Source organism: Cordyceps militaris (assembly GCF_000225605.1).
Source record: "Cordyceps militaris CM01 unplaced genomic scaffold CCM_S00001, whole genome shotgun sequence".
NCBI classification, from domain to species: Eukaryota; Fungi; Ascomycota; class Sordariomycetes; order Hypocreales; family Cordycipitaceae; genus Cordyceps; species Cordyceps militaris.
This window is the reverse complement of record NW_006271969.1, coordinates 1640246-1656783: the sequence shown is the minus strand read 5'-3', so window position 1 is coordinate 1656783 and position 16538 is coordinate 1640246. Positions and strand designations below refer to the sequence as shown.

Below are 16538 nucleotides of genomic sequence, written 5' to 3'. Positions count from 1 at the left end.
GTGTATACGTGACAGGAAAGCTTCCAAATAGCCAGTCCAATAGCATAACGCAGCCACCGACAACGACGTGATGCCGCTTCGCTCGGTCCCATCATCCACGTTCGTGTCCATCTACGATCTTACCTGCCTCTTTCAAGCAAGCCACGGGCCATTCATTGTTCGAAAAACAAATCAGCATCTTGCACCACCAAAAGACCAAAAAACGCCACCCGGCACGATTCGGTCAGCAGATGTGCGCGGCCAAGGGACTCGAAATTACCCGATTCGGCAGGTGGCAGGATTAAACCTTGAAAGCGACTCTACACGATCCCACGCCAGCCAATTTTCACCAGGGAGCACGTCAACGGCCTCTTTTGCTGGTTGCTGATTCTCTCTGGTCTCTGTCCGGATAAAGCGGCAAAGAGGACGATGGCGAGCAACGCGCTCAATCACAGTCCCTTGGATGATACGGGGACTTGTCATCATCAAAGGGAAAGTGTGTGACTGAGCTCTGGGGGCGTGTTCCGGATCTTCTCTTGTCTATAAAATGGTAGAGCTTCGCCCGCCTTCATTCGAATGAATAGAACATCACCAGACAACACAAAGAAAACAAGTCCCTTACTACACTACTACACCCCCCCTCCCTGAGCTCACAGACCAAGAAAAGAATCATGCGCTTCACTACCCTCTCCATCCTTGTGGCGGCCGATGCCATCTTGGCATCGCCCGTTGAGCGGGCTGCCAAGCCCGCCGCGACGCTGCCCTTGAAGCATGTCATCAACGTCAGCTCCGCCAGCGGCCTCATTGCCCGCGGCCAGGCCCGCCTCAACAAGATCAACGGCGGCAGCGGCCAGGCGGTCCTTGGCAACGTGGATGCCTCTGGTCCGGCCCAGAACGACGACGTCAGCTACATTGCCTCGGTCGCCATTGGCAGCGCCAGCTGGAACCTGATTGTCGACACTGGCTGTAAGCGGGACCCCCCCATCCCCCAACCAATTCGCTAACTCATCTACTTAAAAGCCTCCAACACGTGGACCGGTGCGCAAAAGTCCTACGTGCCCTACTCTACCGGCAACGCCACCGGCGGCACCGTCTCCGTCAGCTACGGCTCCGGGCAGTTCTCGGGCAAGGAGTACGTCGACAAGGTGAGCTTCGGGGGGCTGACGGTGGCGTCGCAGTCGATCGGCTCGGCGACGAGCTCGTCGGGCTTCAGCGGCGTCGACGGCATCTTTGGGCTGGGCCCCGTGGACCTGACGCAAAACACCGTGTCCAACGCCAACACGGTGCCGACGTTTCTCGACAACCTGTACGCGCAGGGCTCCATCGCGAGCGAGGTGCTCGGCGTCTACTTCAGCCCGGAGAGCGGCGCCGACACCAGCGACAACAACGGCGAGCTCACGCTCGGCGGCACCGACAGCGCAAAGTACTCGGGCGCCCTGACCTACGTGCCGACGCTCACGACCGGCGCCGCCGCGCCGTACTGGGGCGTCAGCATCGCCAGCTTCAGCTACGGCTCTACCGTGCTCGCGTCCGGCGCCACCGGCATCGTCGATACCGGCACCACCCTCATCTACATCCCGTCCGCCGCCTACACCAAGTTCCTGTCCGCCACGGGCGGCAAGACCGACTCCAGCTCCGGCCTCGCCGTCTTCACCACCAAGCCCACCGCCAACTTTGCCATCAAGCTCGGCAGCACCTCCTACACCCTGACCCCGAGCCAGTACCTGGTCCCCACGGCCCAGTACAGCTACTTTGGCCTCACCTCGGGCAAGTACTATGCCTGGATCAACAACGGCGGCAGCAGCGGTGTCAACACCATCATCGGCCAGAAGTTCCTCGAGAACTACTACTCCGTCTACGACACCACCAACTCTCGCATTGGTTTTGCCAAGGCTGTCTAAGGGAGCCAGGAACCAGATGACCAGTCCGATATCGATGACAACCGGGAAAGATGCAGCAATACATTGACCCTGCACTTCATGTCGATTCTGTATTGGTCTAATGGGACCATGAATGACGCGAACAAGACATTAGTTTTGCTAGAAGCTAGACAAAATATAGTTTATTCTGTGACCAACTTTCTCGTGCCTACATGGCTGTGGCGAATAGCGTTTGACGTAATCGTAGCTCTCTACCAACACCATTTGGTTATCGCTATGGTATATTTTCTGGCGACGAATTCTGTTTTGTCATGTGGCTAATAGACAAGGACAAGGGAAATTGTCTACCAATATTGCAGCATCAATATTATCAATATTCGGCTCCTTGCGGCTGCATCTACATACCAATCAATCCCCGAATTGTTGGACGCAACCGCAGCATGGCGCGAACGAAGTGATAGCCGGCAAGGAACTCGAGATAAAGACAAGGATAGTAACTTTAGCCTCGGCCTCAAGTGCCGTGGCTGAGAGACAAAGCTCAAGCAGGCGCTGCTTCGACCCCAACTTCTGCCAAGCATGTTGGAAGCGGCGCGATCAACGCCGCAAGCGCGTCGTCCACCGAATGTTCAGCTGCGCAGAGTCGGCAAGTCTTCGGTGATGACCGAGGAGAATATAGACGGCCTCGATGTAGTTGAGTGGTATTTTTTGGATAGCGACATAGCCGGCTGGTCCCCTGAATCCACGTTCACGATGCGTCGTGGCCGCAAAGTCGCCGTCGCTCGAGCTGCATCGGATCGTATGAACAGCACCACAGAACTCGCCGCAGAGAAGCGTCATAGAGTAGCGTCGATGACAAAGAACGTCGCTGCCTCATTTGTGCGGCGTCTTGTCAATGTCGGTCGGTTTGCCGCGTGCTTGATTGCGAAGTTCGTCCATAAAGTGCCTGACAAAGCCGGAGGCCCGGTCGGGAGCGTTGGGGTCCGCTATGTGCAGTCGTTAATACAATGGGTCATTTCGACTTCACCCCCCAGGAAGTTTCTCTGCGTACCGGTAGCTTCGCCGGGGGCGAGCGGCTCATGCGGCAGGCGGCCATTCTGTTTCTCGTCGATGAATTTGTGGATGCGGCCGACGCCACGATGGAAGCCGGGTCGTCGAAGAATCTGCGAAAAAAAAAATCGTTAGATGTGCAACGGCTTGCGGGGGAGGCGGCGGCGGCTTACGGCAGCGACGATGCGATCCTGCAGACCCGGTTAGCAAAACACGCAGAAACGGCATGGGGGCGGACAATGTACCTCGAACGCGTGGACTATACGCATAGCCCAAATGAAGGGGTGTGCCATGATCAAAGGGTTTATTTGCGGTGGCTGACGAAGAAAGGCGCTGTGTTTGGAGGGTCTATGCGAGAGCTGTGTTTGAAGGGTCTCTGGGAGAGCCGTACAAATTAGAGGCGGCGGACTGACGAGTTGGAGATGGTGCCACGCTGACTAAAGTTTTGGCAGGCATTTCCAACAATAACATCATAATAACATCACACTTGTGGAAAGACTATTTTTGACATTTTCAGCCGAATACTTATTTTTCATCATTAACTTTTAAGGCTGTCTTGGGCAACCAGCTTTTCTGTTTGATCAACCCCACGCAAAGCGTCGTCTCTATAGAACCCTGTCCGCAGTACCATTGCACCAATTACAGGTTAACGTGCTTGCCGAGGAAAGAAGTAAGGTAGTCCATCTTGCCCAGGGAAACGCCCTCCTTGCGCAGAATGTTGTACGCCGTGGCGAGGTGAAAGTAGAGGTTAGGAGTGGCGTAGCCGGCGTTGTAGCTGAGGCCCGTCATCTCGGCCGTCTTGCCGGGTCCGAGACCGACGGAGACGGTCTCGGTGGCGCGACTGTCGACCGTCTTCTTGTCCGCCTTTTCGAGGGCGGCGCGCGCCTCGGCGATGCGGGCGTGGAAGTCGGCAAAGCTCTTCATGTTGTTCTCGTTGGAGGGGGGCTCCTGGCCGGTGAGGCGGGCGGCGAGCTTGGTGCTCAGGTCTGTGACAATGTAGACCTGGAACGAGAGGGGGAGCATGTCCGCATGGATGCGGGCGTCGGGGAGGGTGGCCGAGTTGGGGGCCGCCTCGGCCTTCTTGAGGATGACAGTCAAGCTGTCGAGGACCTCGAGGGCCTGGCCGATGGAGACGTCGTAGAAGCTCATGGTGGTGGTGTGGTAGTGTGGCTTGTGGGGTGTAAGTGAAGAAGAATCAAGAACTGTCAAAGTTGGTGTGATTGAGTCTCGGGATGATGCAAGCGGGCGAGCTCAGAGCTTTATATAAACAAGAGTATCCCGGGCTGGCTCCTTCCCTTGATCAAGGCCCCTCCCCTCCGGCTACCTAGTTACTTGCCAGTCCCAGTCAGGCTTTGTGGATTTGATTCACTTGTGCTACCCCTCCATGGGTCCTCAACTCCGCCGCTTCTCATGCCCATCACCGTAACTGCTCACCTTGTTAGATCCGTCCCTGCGCTCCACCAGCCCACATAGCATGGCTAGCCTCGTCATTGGGCTACGACATTGTTTACTAATTATCGATGCAGTATCGAGAAAAAATGGTGACTAATTAGAAAGACAAGGAACGTCGAAGATGGTTTCCCCGCATGGTCGCAAAGTGGAGGGCGGCCGGGTGGTCGCTGGGCTGACCGGCCTTGGGGCTGTCCGAGTGGCTTGTTGTCGCACTTTGGGCTTCCTGGGCAAGCCCATCCAATCACTTCTTTACGTGGCGGGGGACTCAAAGCCAATGAGCTAACACTTACGGATTGCGTGGCTGTTATAAGACGGAAGCGCAGCCTTGTGCCGTAACTAATACCGATCAAGGCGTCGATTTTGAGACACATCAAGTGTTTGCAGATGTTGCTTGGTAAGCCGTGCGCTCCTTCCCACCATGTCACGAATGTGTTTGCTGAAACTCGACGAGCTCTCATGCTCATATAGAGGGAGCAGAGTGTTTCTCCAATATACCTGGAGAGACTATTTACAGAGATAGGCTCTCAGGCGTGCGTATCATGACAAAGCTCCCAGTTATGACGTCCCAATCTTCAACGTATACCCTCCATCGGATGCTCTATTCCGGGAAACGGCCGCTTCACTTCAGCCACCAAGACTGGATGCTGCGGAGTTTCAGATCCCCGCCAGGCTGAGAGGGGTCTACTGTGTGCGCTTTGGCTGACAGCTGACAAATGCGAAAGAGGGTCAACATTGTTTTCAAAATACGAAATGAAGTGTCAATAGCGATTTGGAAACAAGTCCGGAAATTCCTACAGCTTGCTATTGCCGACAGTCCGACAGTCCGACACTCGATCCTTCTCCTCACCCACCTCTGCGGCCCGGCCCGGTCCACAGGCTTTTGCCCTCTTTTCCTTCATGAACCACTCCCCTCAGAATCCAAGAATAGCATTCGCCTCGGCGACAGCCTGGCGCTGGCCCGGCGTCGCCGTCGCCGCATACACCAGCTTCTCCAGTCCCATGGACCGCAGCGCATCGTCCCCGGCCCACTCCCGGAGCGCGGCCTCGGTCGGGCGCCCTGCGTGCCGGGCCTCGCCTTCGCCGCCGGGAAAGTCGGGCCCGGGTGTGCCGCGGCGCCACGCCTCGCGCTGCAGCGCTACGTACCGCGCGTTGGAGGCCGTCACCGGGCAGACGGGAATGTACAGCACGCTCGAGTCGGACGCGCCCTCGTGCCGCTTGTCGACGGAGTGGATTGCTGAGCGGGAGTTGAAAAGTGATCGTTAGCAATGTGTGACAAGGAAGGAATGAAAAGCCTGATGGAACTCACTGTCGCAGTGCCAGGCGACGAAATCGCCGGGTTTAATCTCGGGGACGTGCACCATGGTCCGGTCGAGTTGCAGATGCGGATGCAGCTCGTCGGTGAGCTCCTGGCCGTATCCCGGGCTCGCACCCTGCAAGTCGCTCGTCATGCGGTCCGCACTCACCAACCTCCAATTACTCTCGGCCAAGTACCCAGGACGCTTCGCATCCGCGTCCACGGCCTCGAAGAACGGCCGCAGCAGCACGTACGCCATTGCCCGGTGCATGAGCGGGTGCACCAGCAGCGTGCCCTCGGACGGCCGCGTGCGGCTCATGCTCAGCCAGCCCTGCCACATGCGGAACATGGTGCACGCGCCGAGTCCGTCGTACCGGTTGTTCACGGCGTCGACGCGCCCGCTCGCATCCCACGGGTCGAATGCCTCCCACGCGCCCGCCAGTACCGCGTCATAGACGCCGCCGCGCCCGTACCCCTCGGGCTCCCACCGCTCCACGCTGCCGCCGTCTATGTGCGGGCCCAGCGCAAAGGTCGCGTCGCCCGGCTGCCGGATGCGCAGCCGGTCGGCGTACGACAGCGGCGAGGCGAGGGAGATGGGCCGCGCGGGATCCGAGGTGTGCCACGGGCCGCTCATCAGCTGCTGCTGCACGCGCATAAAATTGGGGTGCGCGCGCGCTTTGAGCTGCGGCGCCGACCAGTAGAGCTCGTAGACTTGGGGGTTGTCGGCCGGAAATGCTGCCACGAAATCAGCACATGCTCACACCACGGCAGAAGCACGCCAAGAGCCTTTTTTCTCTCGTAGAGTGCAACTAAATCAGTCTGCGTACCTCTGGTCCAGGGGTTCTTCTTCACGTAGTCCTCCACCTCTTCCTTGTACGCCCTGGCCTCCGCCTCGGGCACCACGCCTCTCACCACCACGGCGCCGCGCTTCTTGATCTCGTCCCGGAGGCCGCCCAGGCCGCGCTCCAGGTCCGCATAGTCGACCTGCGGCACCACCTGCGATCCCTTGTTGGCAATAACCTCATTCTCCCTCTCCAGGTCCCGCAGCAGCCGGCGCCAGCTGTCCGTCAGCTGCCGCTCCCGGCCGCGGACCAAGTCGCACTTGAGCTGCCGGAAGCGGTCGGGCAGCGGCGCGCGCCGGGCCCCCGACAGGGACACGAAGACGTCGGAGATGTCGCCCTCCTTCCTGGACGACTTGGGGACCGCGGTGGCCAGTGTACGGCGTTGGGACGCGTGGACACAGGATCGCAACATGACCATGTATGTGTACGGGGGCAAGAGTAAGTAGAGAGGAGATGCAGCAACAAATGGCAGGGGAGAAAATTGATTACAAAAGAGCTTGGAATAACTCGGAATGGTTCCTGGAAAACACAAGAGGTTCGTGGTTCTCTGAGGTCGCTTTTATACAACAAGGTTCGAGTGCGGGAGTTCCCGATTAGGAAGTCCGCCCCCAACCCTCCATCGATCGAGTGACACCGCACTTATAACCTGGCAGTGACCGTGTAACCCAATTCCGGAATTCCGCATTCCTTTTTCTATTCGTTATATTTACCTCACTCTTCCTTCCCTTCGAAAAGTGTCAACAACTTCCCTTTTCCGTTCCAAAGTCGCAGTCATGGCCCGTTCCTCACCCGTGCCCAAGCTTGCCTCGGCGCACGGCAGCAACGAGTAGCAACGGCCTCCAAAAGTCATGAGAGCAGAGACGCAGGTTAAGTAGTAGTGAGCAGGTCCAAGTGGTAGAAGAAGCAATAATCCGGAATGAATACCGGTAATGGTCAATTCAAAAAAAGTAAATAGAGAAGAGAAAAATGTAGAACAAAGACAGAAAACAAAAACTCGCTTTCCCATGACAGTAACAATAAAGTTGTAGTTTCGGATTTGTTTTGTTTTTTTGCAAAAAGATATGCTCGGGCGTGTGGTGTAAGTCGTTGGAACAGGAACACGTAAAAAATAGTATACACAAAAGGGAACCAACCAGCAGGCAAGCTCATTCAACGAATAAGATGCAAACGGGAGAAGAAAGACACACACACACATCAAACCTTGCTCTCCAAAAAAAAAAAACGCCGCGAAATGCCCGCGCAGCTAGACTATTCCGCCATCTGCCTGCGTTGAATCTTGCCGCGAAGGCCCTTGTTCTCCTCCTCGAGGTCGCCGAGGCGCTGCCTGGCCGCGTCGCGCTCCTGGTCCCTCTTCTCGCGCTCCGTGCGCAGTTTCGACTCGAGGTTCTTGAGGCGCAGCATGAGCGGCGTGTCCTTGTACCCGCCGCCGCCGCCGCCGCCCGCGTCGCTGCCACCACCACTCTTTGCAAGTTCCACGAGGCCCATGTCGGCGTTATCGGCGACGGCGCCCTGGCGGTGCTGCACCGAGGAAGGGATGCGGCTCTCCCTAGAGCCGCGCGACGACGACGACGACCCGGCAGCGGTGGCGCGCTCCTTGTCTCGCTCGCCCGGCCCGCGGGGCACGGCCGGCGACGGAGAGCCGCCCGCGCTGCCGCCCGACCGGGGGGAGTCGGCGCCGTGCTGGTGCGCGGCGGCGGCGGCGCGCGCGCGCACGCTCGTCGCCGTCTTGAGCGTCTCGTACTCGACCTTGAGCTTCTGGTACGCGTGCTCGACGCGCGTCAGCCGCCCGCGCAGCTCCTGCGACGTCATGGAGCCCATGGCGCCGGTGCCCGCCGCAATCTGGGTCCGCACGAGCGTCTCGACGCGGTCCAGGCGCTTGGCGCGCAGGTCGAGGTTGCTCTCCAGCGCCTGGTACTCGCGCGTGAGGTCGCGCTCGACCGAGTGGATCTTGCCCTCAAAGGACTTGAGCATGTTTTCAATCATTTTGATGGCCGCCATCAGGTTCTTGGTGAAGCCCGGGAGCCGGCTCGACACAACCTCGATGCTCGGCACCGCCTGCTTGTCGACGAGCGTGTGGCTGTGCGCCCACTCGCGCCCGCAGAGCACGCTCAGGCGCTTCCAGAGCTGCAGCAGGAGCTCGTTGCGCTCCATCAGCTGCTCGCGCGCGCTCTGCTCCAGCGTGGCCAGCTTGCGACGCTCCTGGCCGCGCGTGCTCTCCAGCTCGGCGATGCGCACGTCTTGCGTGCTGGCGGTGCGCGACAGGTGCTGGTGTGTGCGTTGAAACGTCTCATAGTCCGACTTTGTGTGGCGGTGCGCGAGCCGCTCCTTTTCCAGCATCTCGCTGGCCTTTTGGCTCTCGAGGCCGAGGGACTCGAGCAGGGCATCCCGCTGCTTGATGAGGCGGTCCTTTTCGACGACGGACGCCTTGGCCACGTCGAGTTCCCGAACGGTATTCTCCAAGTCTCGCTGGATTCTAGCAATCGAGCCGAGGAGAGACGATCGTGTGCCATTGAGGTCGCCCAAGGTAACCCGAAGGTTATTCTCGAGTTCCTGTAGGCGTTCCTTCCAGGCAGTCGCCTCGACTTCGCGCGAAGACAGATTCTTACGCAGTTTTCGTGCTTCGTCTTGTGCGGCAGACGCCTCGCGGTTCAGCTCGTTGACGAACTGCTGCACCTCTTCCTTCTCCTGGTTCGCCACCATCTCGCGTTGGGCGCGTTCCTGCTGCAGCCGTTCGTCGAGTTCCCTGGCTCTGTCCTTTTCATCGCGCAAGCTTTGCTCGGCGCTGGCAATCGCGGCCTCGAGGTCGCCGATGCGAATCTTGTCCGCCTCCTGCTCTTCACGCAAAAAGGCAATCTCACTTTGCGACGATTCTTGCTGCACCGCCAGGCGGCGGTTCTTTTCGGATTCTTCGCTGAGCTTCATCTCGAATGCCTCGAGTTCGCGGTTCGAAGACTCAATCTCAGCTTCGAGTTGCTGGATCCGTCGGAGCTTTTTATTTTGCTCATCCTCCAGCCCGACAAGCGATTGGCTCATCTCGCGCATGGCGTTTTGCAGCGCGTCGAAATTCTCCGCGCGATCGGCAAGGTCAGCCTGTAGTATCTCAATCTCTCTGCACTTTTCCACAACCTCTCCGTCAAGCTCTTCCAGTTGCGACTCTGCGTCGAGTTGCAATTCTTCCAAATGTGCCTCCATTTGGCCGCAGTCATGTAGGGCGGTGTCTCGCTCAGCCTGCATTGCCTCCAGGTCATTCACAGCGTTATCAAGTTCCTCTTGAAGAGACAGGATTTGATTCTCAGCCTCACGTTTTCCAGCCAGCACCATCTCGAAATCGGACATGCAGCCATTCAGCTCGCGTTCCAGGTCTTGGTTGGCCATCTTGACTTCGCTGATGCGGTCTCGTGCCTCTGCCAATCTATTTTCCAGATCTTCGCGCTCTGCGTCTTCGATGGTAGTGGGCAGCGTGCGGGCACTGACGCGAGACGGCGAATCATAGCGAGCACCAGCTCTTGATGCAGAACGCTCGAGGATGCTGTCGGCTGTCGAGGCGGCACCGTTACGGCCATGAGAGATTTTGAGGTCCTCAATTTCCTGCTGGAGGCGATCTTTTTCTCGATTCCGCGAAGTGAGCATAGAAGTCTGCGCACCAACTTCGCGACGTAGCTCAGCATTTTCATGGCGCAGCTTCTCGCTTTCACGCCGAAGCTCGTCAACGAGCGTACTGGCGGCGCTGAAACCAGCATTGGAGCTCTCAGATTCTGTCGGCTTGTTCGGTGAGAAGGCGCGGTCTCGCTGTCGCTTGGCAATGTTGTAGATGTTGGTGGTTTGTCCACTTTGCAGGGCGGCCATTTCTTTTTTCAGCTTGAAAATTTCATCGCGTAGTCTGACATTGTCGTCCTCTGTCTGTTCCCGATGTGCGGTTTCCTGTTCCAGCAGATCCCTCCAGACGTCGGCTTCTTCTTGGCGATCAATCTTTTCGCCGGTGCGCTCGCCAAGGCTCTTGACGATATCGGCGAGCTTCTTCTTCTCAGACTCCTTGTTCATGCGTTCGGTGCGAAGCTTCTCAATCTCTATCGCGTACTCTTCGACGCGCTCGCGGAGGAAAATCAGTTCCTGCTCGCGCTCCCAGACCTCTTGCTCGTTCAGTCGGCTCGCTTGGTCGTTGCTAGATCCGCCCGTGCTAGGTCGCTCTTCGTCTTCCTTAATGCGCTTCTCGAGCTCCTTGACGCGTTTCCGTAAAACTTTGTTGTCGCGCTGCAGCACAGCCAGAGTGGTTTTGAGTTCGACATTTTCTGAAATCATTTCTTTGATGCCTTCTTCTGACAGTTTGTCCAGGCGATCGCTCAGAAACATGACCTTGAGTTTCAAGTCAAAGTTTTCTTTGGAGAGCTTTTCGATTGTACTACTCTGCTCTTTCAATGTGAGGCTTTTACCCGTGCGAGAAACGGTGCCGGCGCCTGCATTAGCAGTGGTCGGCCTAAATGGCGTTTGCAGGCCGGATCGAAACTTGTACTCCTTGGCTAGAGATTCGGGGACGTGGACATTTTTTACATGCTGCGCGATGACAGTGTCTGTGGGGGTGGCATTGAGATTCTCCCTGGAGGGCTTGGGAGTCTTGAGCGGATCGAATCGAAGACTGGTTGCTCGGACGGGAGTATCGATCTCGGGAAGGGGCTCCAACTGCTGGGACGTGTCGCCAACGTCCTCGGTGCCAACGCCAGAGACAATACTGCCAATGCTGATTGTCCGCTGCATCACGTTGCTAGGTAGTCGCGGCATCCCCATGGTCGGCAGTACGCCGCCCGACTGCAGCGCCATGTCAATGTCCTGGTTCGAGGTCAGGTCTCCGTCGTCCAAAGATTCGGTATTCGTGAGAAAGGAAGAGGTCGAGGATCGCTGACTGCCAAATCGGCTGCGCAGGAATTTGGGGCGCTGTTTGCGCAGCGCAAATCCTGGTGTGCTACCGGCGTCAACGCGATCGGAGCGCTGCGACTGGGACCAGGGACGATCATTGTGGTCGAGGCTAGACGCAAAGGACTCGTCGCCCACGGCGTCGGTGTCGTCTCCCGCATCGTACGCCTGCCTCGTAGCGTCGCTGGCCATGCTCACAGCGCGCGACACGGTCCGGGCGGCGGCCGCGGCCGTAGGGGACGAGTCAAAGGCCTCGAGGTTGGACGTGGTGCTGCTGACGGCGGTGGTGTCGGGCTCCTCGTTCTGGTGGGCCGGCTGCAAAGGGGGCTTGTCCACCTTTTGCGGCGAGTCAAAGAGAAAGGTGTCGTCGGCGGCCGGTCCGCCGTTGGCAGGGGCTGTCGGGATGGGGGACAGCACGGGGAGGAAGCTCGACTCGACGTCCTTGAGGTGGTGCCTGACGGCGGCCTCGGAGACGTTGTCATCGGGGGCCATGGTGTTGTCCATGGGCGCGGCGTCATAGAAGCTGCTCTCGGGACCCGCGTCGGCGCTCTGTGATGTCTGCGACGCGGGCGTCGGTGTGTTTGCAGCCGGGGCGGCGACGGTAGAGGACGAGGCATCGGCGTGGTCGAGGTCGCTGGTGTCGCGCGTGGCGGTGGTAGGGCGGGACATTGGGTCGCCGGGAGTGTCAGTCGAATCCGCCATGCTGCATCTTGTTGGAAGCTGGCGATGGAGAGTTTTCGGATGAAAGAGAATTGTTCGCGCAGGAGGAGCGGAAAGACGGTGTGGTTGTTTGGCGCGCGGTCGTCGGTGTGAGAAGTGACTTGGGCGTCAAGGCGCGCAACGGTGTGACGGGTATTTGTTTGGGATTGGGGGTTGATACGTGAGAGGCGTCAGGTCGTAAAGTCGGAGCACGTAAAGCTGGATGGGCAACGGTAAAGAAAAAGACGATAGTTAAGGGTGATTTAAAAGACAGAGATGCGACGGCGCAAACTGGAGCAAATGTTGCGGTGGTGGAGATGGCATGGGAGCAAAAGACGTGGCAGACGCCTTTTTTTTTCTTTTGACTCGAACGACGCGGCGAACGGACAAGTGAGCAGTGAGAGCACTGAGAGGCACTAATTCTAATTAGGAGGTACCTACCTCTAACCTCTTGGTGGAGGAAGCATGACAGTGGATTCTTGATCAGCGTGCCGCCCCTGGAAAGGTCCATGCCATGCCCAAGCGCGTAAGGAAGCTATTCTATGACCTTTTTCTACACTGTGCTTCTTTTCCCGTGATCTTTTAAGAAGCTTCTCCGTCTTTGTTTCGAAAAAAAAAAAAAAATTGATTGGCAGCAAGGGAGCCTTTGGCAGGAACCCTTGGCGGAGGAGCTGCAACAAGCTCCCTACAAGCACTGGAACAGACGCCAACAATGATGCACTGTAATTATATGCTAGATGCTGGTCGCTGGTTGCCCTGCCAGCGCACGTTCTGGCTGCAGCCAAGTTTGAGCCACAGACCTTTTGTAACGGATACGCTGGAGTATATTATTCATTAATTCATCATTATGTAGTTGCTATTCTCAACATCTGCACCGTCGCATCCATCTCCACACCATCTTTGATTCTGTCCGGAGCACATTCATAACTAAAAGGGGCATCCAGGCGTAGACTCGTGCAAGTACAGAATATCGTGCATCACTCCAGCAGTCTGACCGCCGAGCTGGAAACCTGCAAGGCACGCTCGCGTTATCTGCTGCAAGCCTTGCCCATCCACGCCGCCGTGCAATCTCCCGATGGACATACCCTCGCCATTGCCATTGGCACAGATACGGCCACAGCGCGCACGTTCTTTTCAATTGAAAAAAAAAAGACAGTAAATCGATACCAAAAGCGTTAATTCCTACTGTCAAGCAGTGGCTCCGTTCTCCATCCTCAGTTTTTCTTTTTAAACTTTGACCGGTTCCCCACGCTGACGCAAGTCGATTCCAACATGGCCAGTCAGGACCGGTGCTAGTTATAATCACCCCCTCACAGATCAGCATGTAACGGGGATATCAAGTGGTATATTAACTGTTGCACGTAGCGACTAGTCTATTGCCGCCACCACCGGCTGCTGCGGCCATTCCGAGTAACCCTCCACCAATATCCGACGCGTTTCTTAGTTGGAGAACTTCTCGGGAACCTTGCTTCTGTAAAGCGCGCATGCCACGTTAGTCGTCAATCCTCTGATGCGTACGGGCACTCGTCCTTGTGCAAGACTTACCCAGAGAACTTCTCGTAGGCGCCGCGCACGCCGTCGCCAATCTTCTCCTCGGTGTTGCGGTCCACGTTGTAGCCAGCCTTCTTGGAGGCGAAGCCGATGCCTAGACAGGAGAAGCAGGTTAACCCAAGTGTCCCCGTTCACACTATTCAAGCGGCGCGCCAGCGGCCTCGCGTTCGATGAGAGCCTTACCCTTGTCGAGGTAATCCTGCTTGCCGGCGTCGGTGCTGCTGCCGCTGCTGCCCTGCTGCTGCTGGTTGTCACCACCCTGCTGTTGCTGCTGGGTGTTGTCGCCGCCCTGGGTCTGCTGGTTGTTGTTGCTCGAGTTGCCCTTGTTGAGAGCGTCGCCAGCGGCCTTCTTGATGAAATCCATTATGATGTGATTGTGGTGGGGTATTACAAAGATGAAGTATAAATCTGATGAAAGGTACAAGATGAAGTGAGATACGTTGGGAACCCAGGCCCGGGGACGGTGCAGGGTCTGTCCCTCTTATACGTTTTCAATCTGCCCGCACCCGAATCCAGCAGGTTTGACTTCCCCTCTCCGATCTGAGCGGGAGCGCAAATCCTATCCATCTCGCCAACCAAGACACGCCTACCGAAAGGAGCTGAGGGAGAGAGAGCTAGCTTGAGGCAGCCATTCCACACACACGCCCCCTCGCCTGCATGTGCGCGATACGTCATGCAGACAAGCTCCCCCTCCACTCTGGGAAGTGACTTGGAGAGCTCCTAACTACCTAGGTATGTAGCGCAACTGGTCACTGGCAACTGACAAACTGGGTAGCTTGAACTGTGGATGTCCATGGACTGGAACAACTAGGACAACTTGCACGGCACGGCAATTGCACGGCAAGGACGGCAGCCACACCATGGCCCTGAGCGTGCCGAGCTAAATCTACAGAAAAGAGAAAAGGAAAAAGCAACGAGGTTCAAAGTTAAGCTCGCCATATTCCGAAAACATGCTCGACACACCCCCATCCATGACTTCATAAATGTGGACAACCACTCCAATCCGTCTACAGTATCCGTACTGATAACCGGTTTAGTACTGTCGTCCAAGCACCTGTTTTTTTCTTTCTCCTTGTCAATCCATAGACCTGGGACCATCGCGTCAGACCATCGCGTCAATCAAGGTGAGGGGCTGCCTCCTTTGTTGGAGAGGGAGGAGGGGTCATGGAGGGGTTGAGATGTGCGACATGGTCTAGGCCAACCCGCCAGCCTGGCGCGGAGCCTCGTCGATATCAATGATGCAGTAGACGATGGCTTTGTGCACTCTTCACGAAGCAACCGCCGGTGCCGCTATTTGAAATGTATCCAACCCGCCTCTCCCACAAGGCCACGGTATTCCCCGAAACGAGCCCCGCCATCTCAGCTGGACTGGCCTCGTTGCTATTACTTAGCATCTTGGGTTGGGTGGGCGGTGCAAGGCTAGCTTCACCCCTGCTCAGCTGTGAAAAAAGACCAGGGTGAATGTCTTGACCCGTGTTCCAGAAATCTGGTTGATCCTTGTCCTCTGCAACCCCCCAGCGCATCCTGCAGCCAGACAACACACTCTACTGGTACAAGTCGTTCCAAAAATAAATATCATCCAGAAAGTCCTGTGGCAGGTTCAGATGCGCATACGACTCCTTTGAAGGGCTGCGGATACGCAGATGCACCTCCCTGGCCAGGTCCCAGCCAAACCAGCCCGCCATCTCCCAATCGACCACGGCCACAATCCGGCCTCGATCGACGATCAAATTCGACTGCGACAAGTCGTTGTGCATCAGCGTGTACCGGTCCTGCGGCGTGCGCTCGTCGCCCAGCAGTATGTCCCGTTCCAGCGGCTGGATGCCGCGGTTGGTCACCGGGTCCGGGTCGGCGACGACGTAGCCAGGGCGGCCACCGCACTGCGCATGGTCGGGCGCCGCTCTCATCGCATGCAGCGCTCTCAAGACCTCGCGCGCTTGTTCCTTGAAAGAGAGCTTCGCCGGCGCGGGCAGATATCGCCACGCAACGTTGAGCCCGACACCAGGAATTCTCTCCTGCACGAGCACACTCCGACCGTGAATCTAGTCACCACCACATCAGAACAGTATCGTTTCAGAAGGCGTCTGGAGCTCGACAACAGGCTTACCTTGCTGGCAAAGTAGATTTTGGGGACCCTGATCGCGATCGCTTCAAGAACCGGTCCGGCCAGTGCAGTGGCAGCCACTTCGTTGGCGTCCGCCAGTGCGTAGTCTCTCCCCGGGTCGGCTTTGAGGTGTGTCGACTTGATGATGACACGGCCCAGCGCAAACACGTCGCGGCCGCCCGTCTCATTGTCGTAGATGCGATTTTCCACGGTGCACTTGGACAGGACAGAGGCCCAGTACGCCACGGACTCTGGGGTAACCGAGTTGATGTGCTGCGAGTCTGGTGTGAAATCTGTAGCATGGGGGAGATAACGACCATAAAAGGGCTCGCCACGGTAGGGATCCGACGGGGGGATTTTTCCGGCATCAGCTTCGTAGGGGTCTGGTTGTGACATGATTGCGACGACGGCGAATTGTTATGAGTATAAAAGCTGAGCTGGTTTGCTCAAGCAGGCTTGCGTTGGTAGGACAAGATGTGTATCCCTAATTAGCCACTGCTGCCTGGTGGTGGGGTTTCGCCTGGTTGTCTTTAAGCTGCGCCGAATCCAACCGAGGTGCCTCACAACAGCCTGGCAGGTTGCCTTGAGTTTAGCCTTGGGCTCTGGAATATATCTATTTACCAATGAAATGTAGCGGACCCTCGCAATGGGCCACATGCACACCGACGCTGTTTGGCAGCTGGGCGCTTAGAGGGAGGGGGAGGGGCTGACGCCAGCAGGTCTCGCCTTGTTTACTCCGCGGCCAGGGATTCGGGAAGGTGGACATTTTTTGATTCTTGAAG

At 57.3% G+C, this 16538-nt stretch overlaps 7 protein-coding genes across 7 annotated transcripts; 1 reads left to right on the top strand and 6 right to left on the bottom strand.

Annotated features, from left to right (window-relative positions):
* Positions 1-650: 650 nt before the first annotated feature.
* CCM_00473 (cathepsin E, putative) lies at positions 651-1880 on the top strand (the record flags this gene model as incomplete). Its single annotated transcript, XM_006665633.1, has 2 exons — positions 651-945; positions 1000-1880. 2 exons carry the CDS (start codon positions 651-653, stop codon positions 1878-1880), a joined length of 1176 nt encoding a protein of 391 aa, XP_006665696.1.
* An 849-nt stretch (positions 1881-2729) lies between these two features.
* On the bottom strand, positions 2730-3199 carry CCM_00472 (uncharacterized protein; the record flags this gene model as incomplete). The annotated part of the gene is made up of 4 exons (XM_006665632.1): positions 2730-2842; positions 2908-3019; positions 3080-3097; positions 3152-3199. The coding sequence occupies 4 exons, from the start codon at positions 3197-3199 to the stop codon at positions 2730-2732; spliced, it is 291 nt and encodes a 96-aa protein (XP_006665695.1).
* Positions 3200-3545: 346 nt separating this feature from the next.
* On the bottom strand, positions 3546-4055 carry CCM_00471 (uncharacterized protein; the record flags this gene model as incomplete). The annotated part of the gene is made up of 1 exon (XM_006665631.1): positions 3546-4055. One exon carries the CDS (start codon positions 4053-4055, stop codon positions 3546-3548), a length of 510 nt encoding a protein of 169 aa, XP_006665694.1.
* A 1214-nt stretch (positions 4056-5269) lies between these two features.
* CCM_00470 (DUF1479 domain protein) lies at positions 5270-6912 on the bottom strand (the record flags this gene model as incomplete). The annotated part of the gene is made up of 3 exons (XM_006665630.1): positions 5270-5592; positions 5665-6387; positions 6414-6912. The coding sequence occupies 3 exons, from the start codon at positions 6910-6912 to the stop codon at positions 5270-5272; spliced, it is 1545 nt and encodes a 514-aa protein (XP_006665693.1).
* Positions 6913-7742: 830 nt separating this feature from the next.
* On the bottom strand, positions 7743-12612 carry CCM_00469 (anucleate primary sterigmata protein B; the record flags this gene model as incomplete). The annotated part of the gene is made up of 2 exons (XM_006665629.1): positions 7743-12122; positions 12550-12612. 2 exons carry the CDS (start codon positions 12610-12612, stop codon positions 7743-7745), a joined length of 4443 nt encoding a protein of 1480 aa, XP_006665692.1.
* Positions 12613-13541: 929 nt separating this feature from the next.
* On the bottom strand, positions 13542-14016 carry CCM_00468 (uncharacterized protein; the record flags this gene model as incomplete). Its single annotated transcript, XM_006665628.1, has 3 exons — positions 13542-13572; positions 13647-13746; positions 13836-14016. The coding sequence occupies 3 exons, from the start codon at positions 14014-14016 to the stop codon at positions 13542-13544; spliced, it is 312 nt and encodes a 103-aa protein (XP_006665691.1).
* A 751-nt stretch (positions 14017-14767) lies between these two features.
* On the bottom strand, positions 14768-16152 carry CCM_00467 (Protein kinase-like domain; the record flags this gene model as incomplete). The annotated part of the gene is made up of 4 exons (XM_006665627.1): positions 14768-14862; positions 14917-15176; positions 15267-15694; positions 15760-16152. The coding sequence occupies 4 exons, from the start codon at positions 16150-16152 to the stop codon at positions 14768-14770; spliced, it is 1176 nt and encodes a 391-aa protein (XP_006665690.1).
* Positions 16153-16538: the final 386 nt, after the last annotated feature.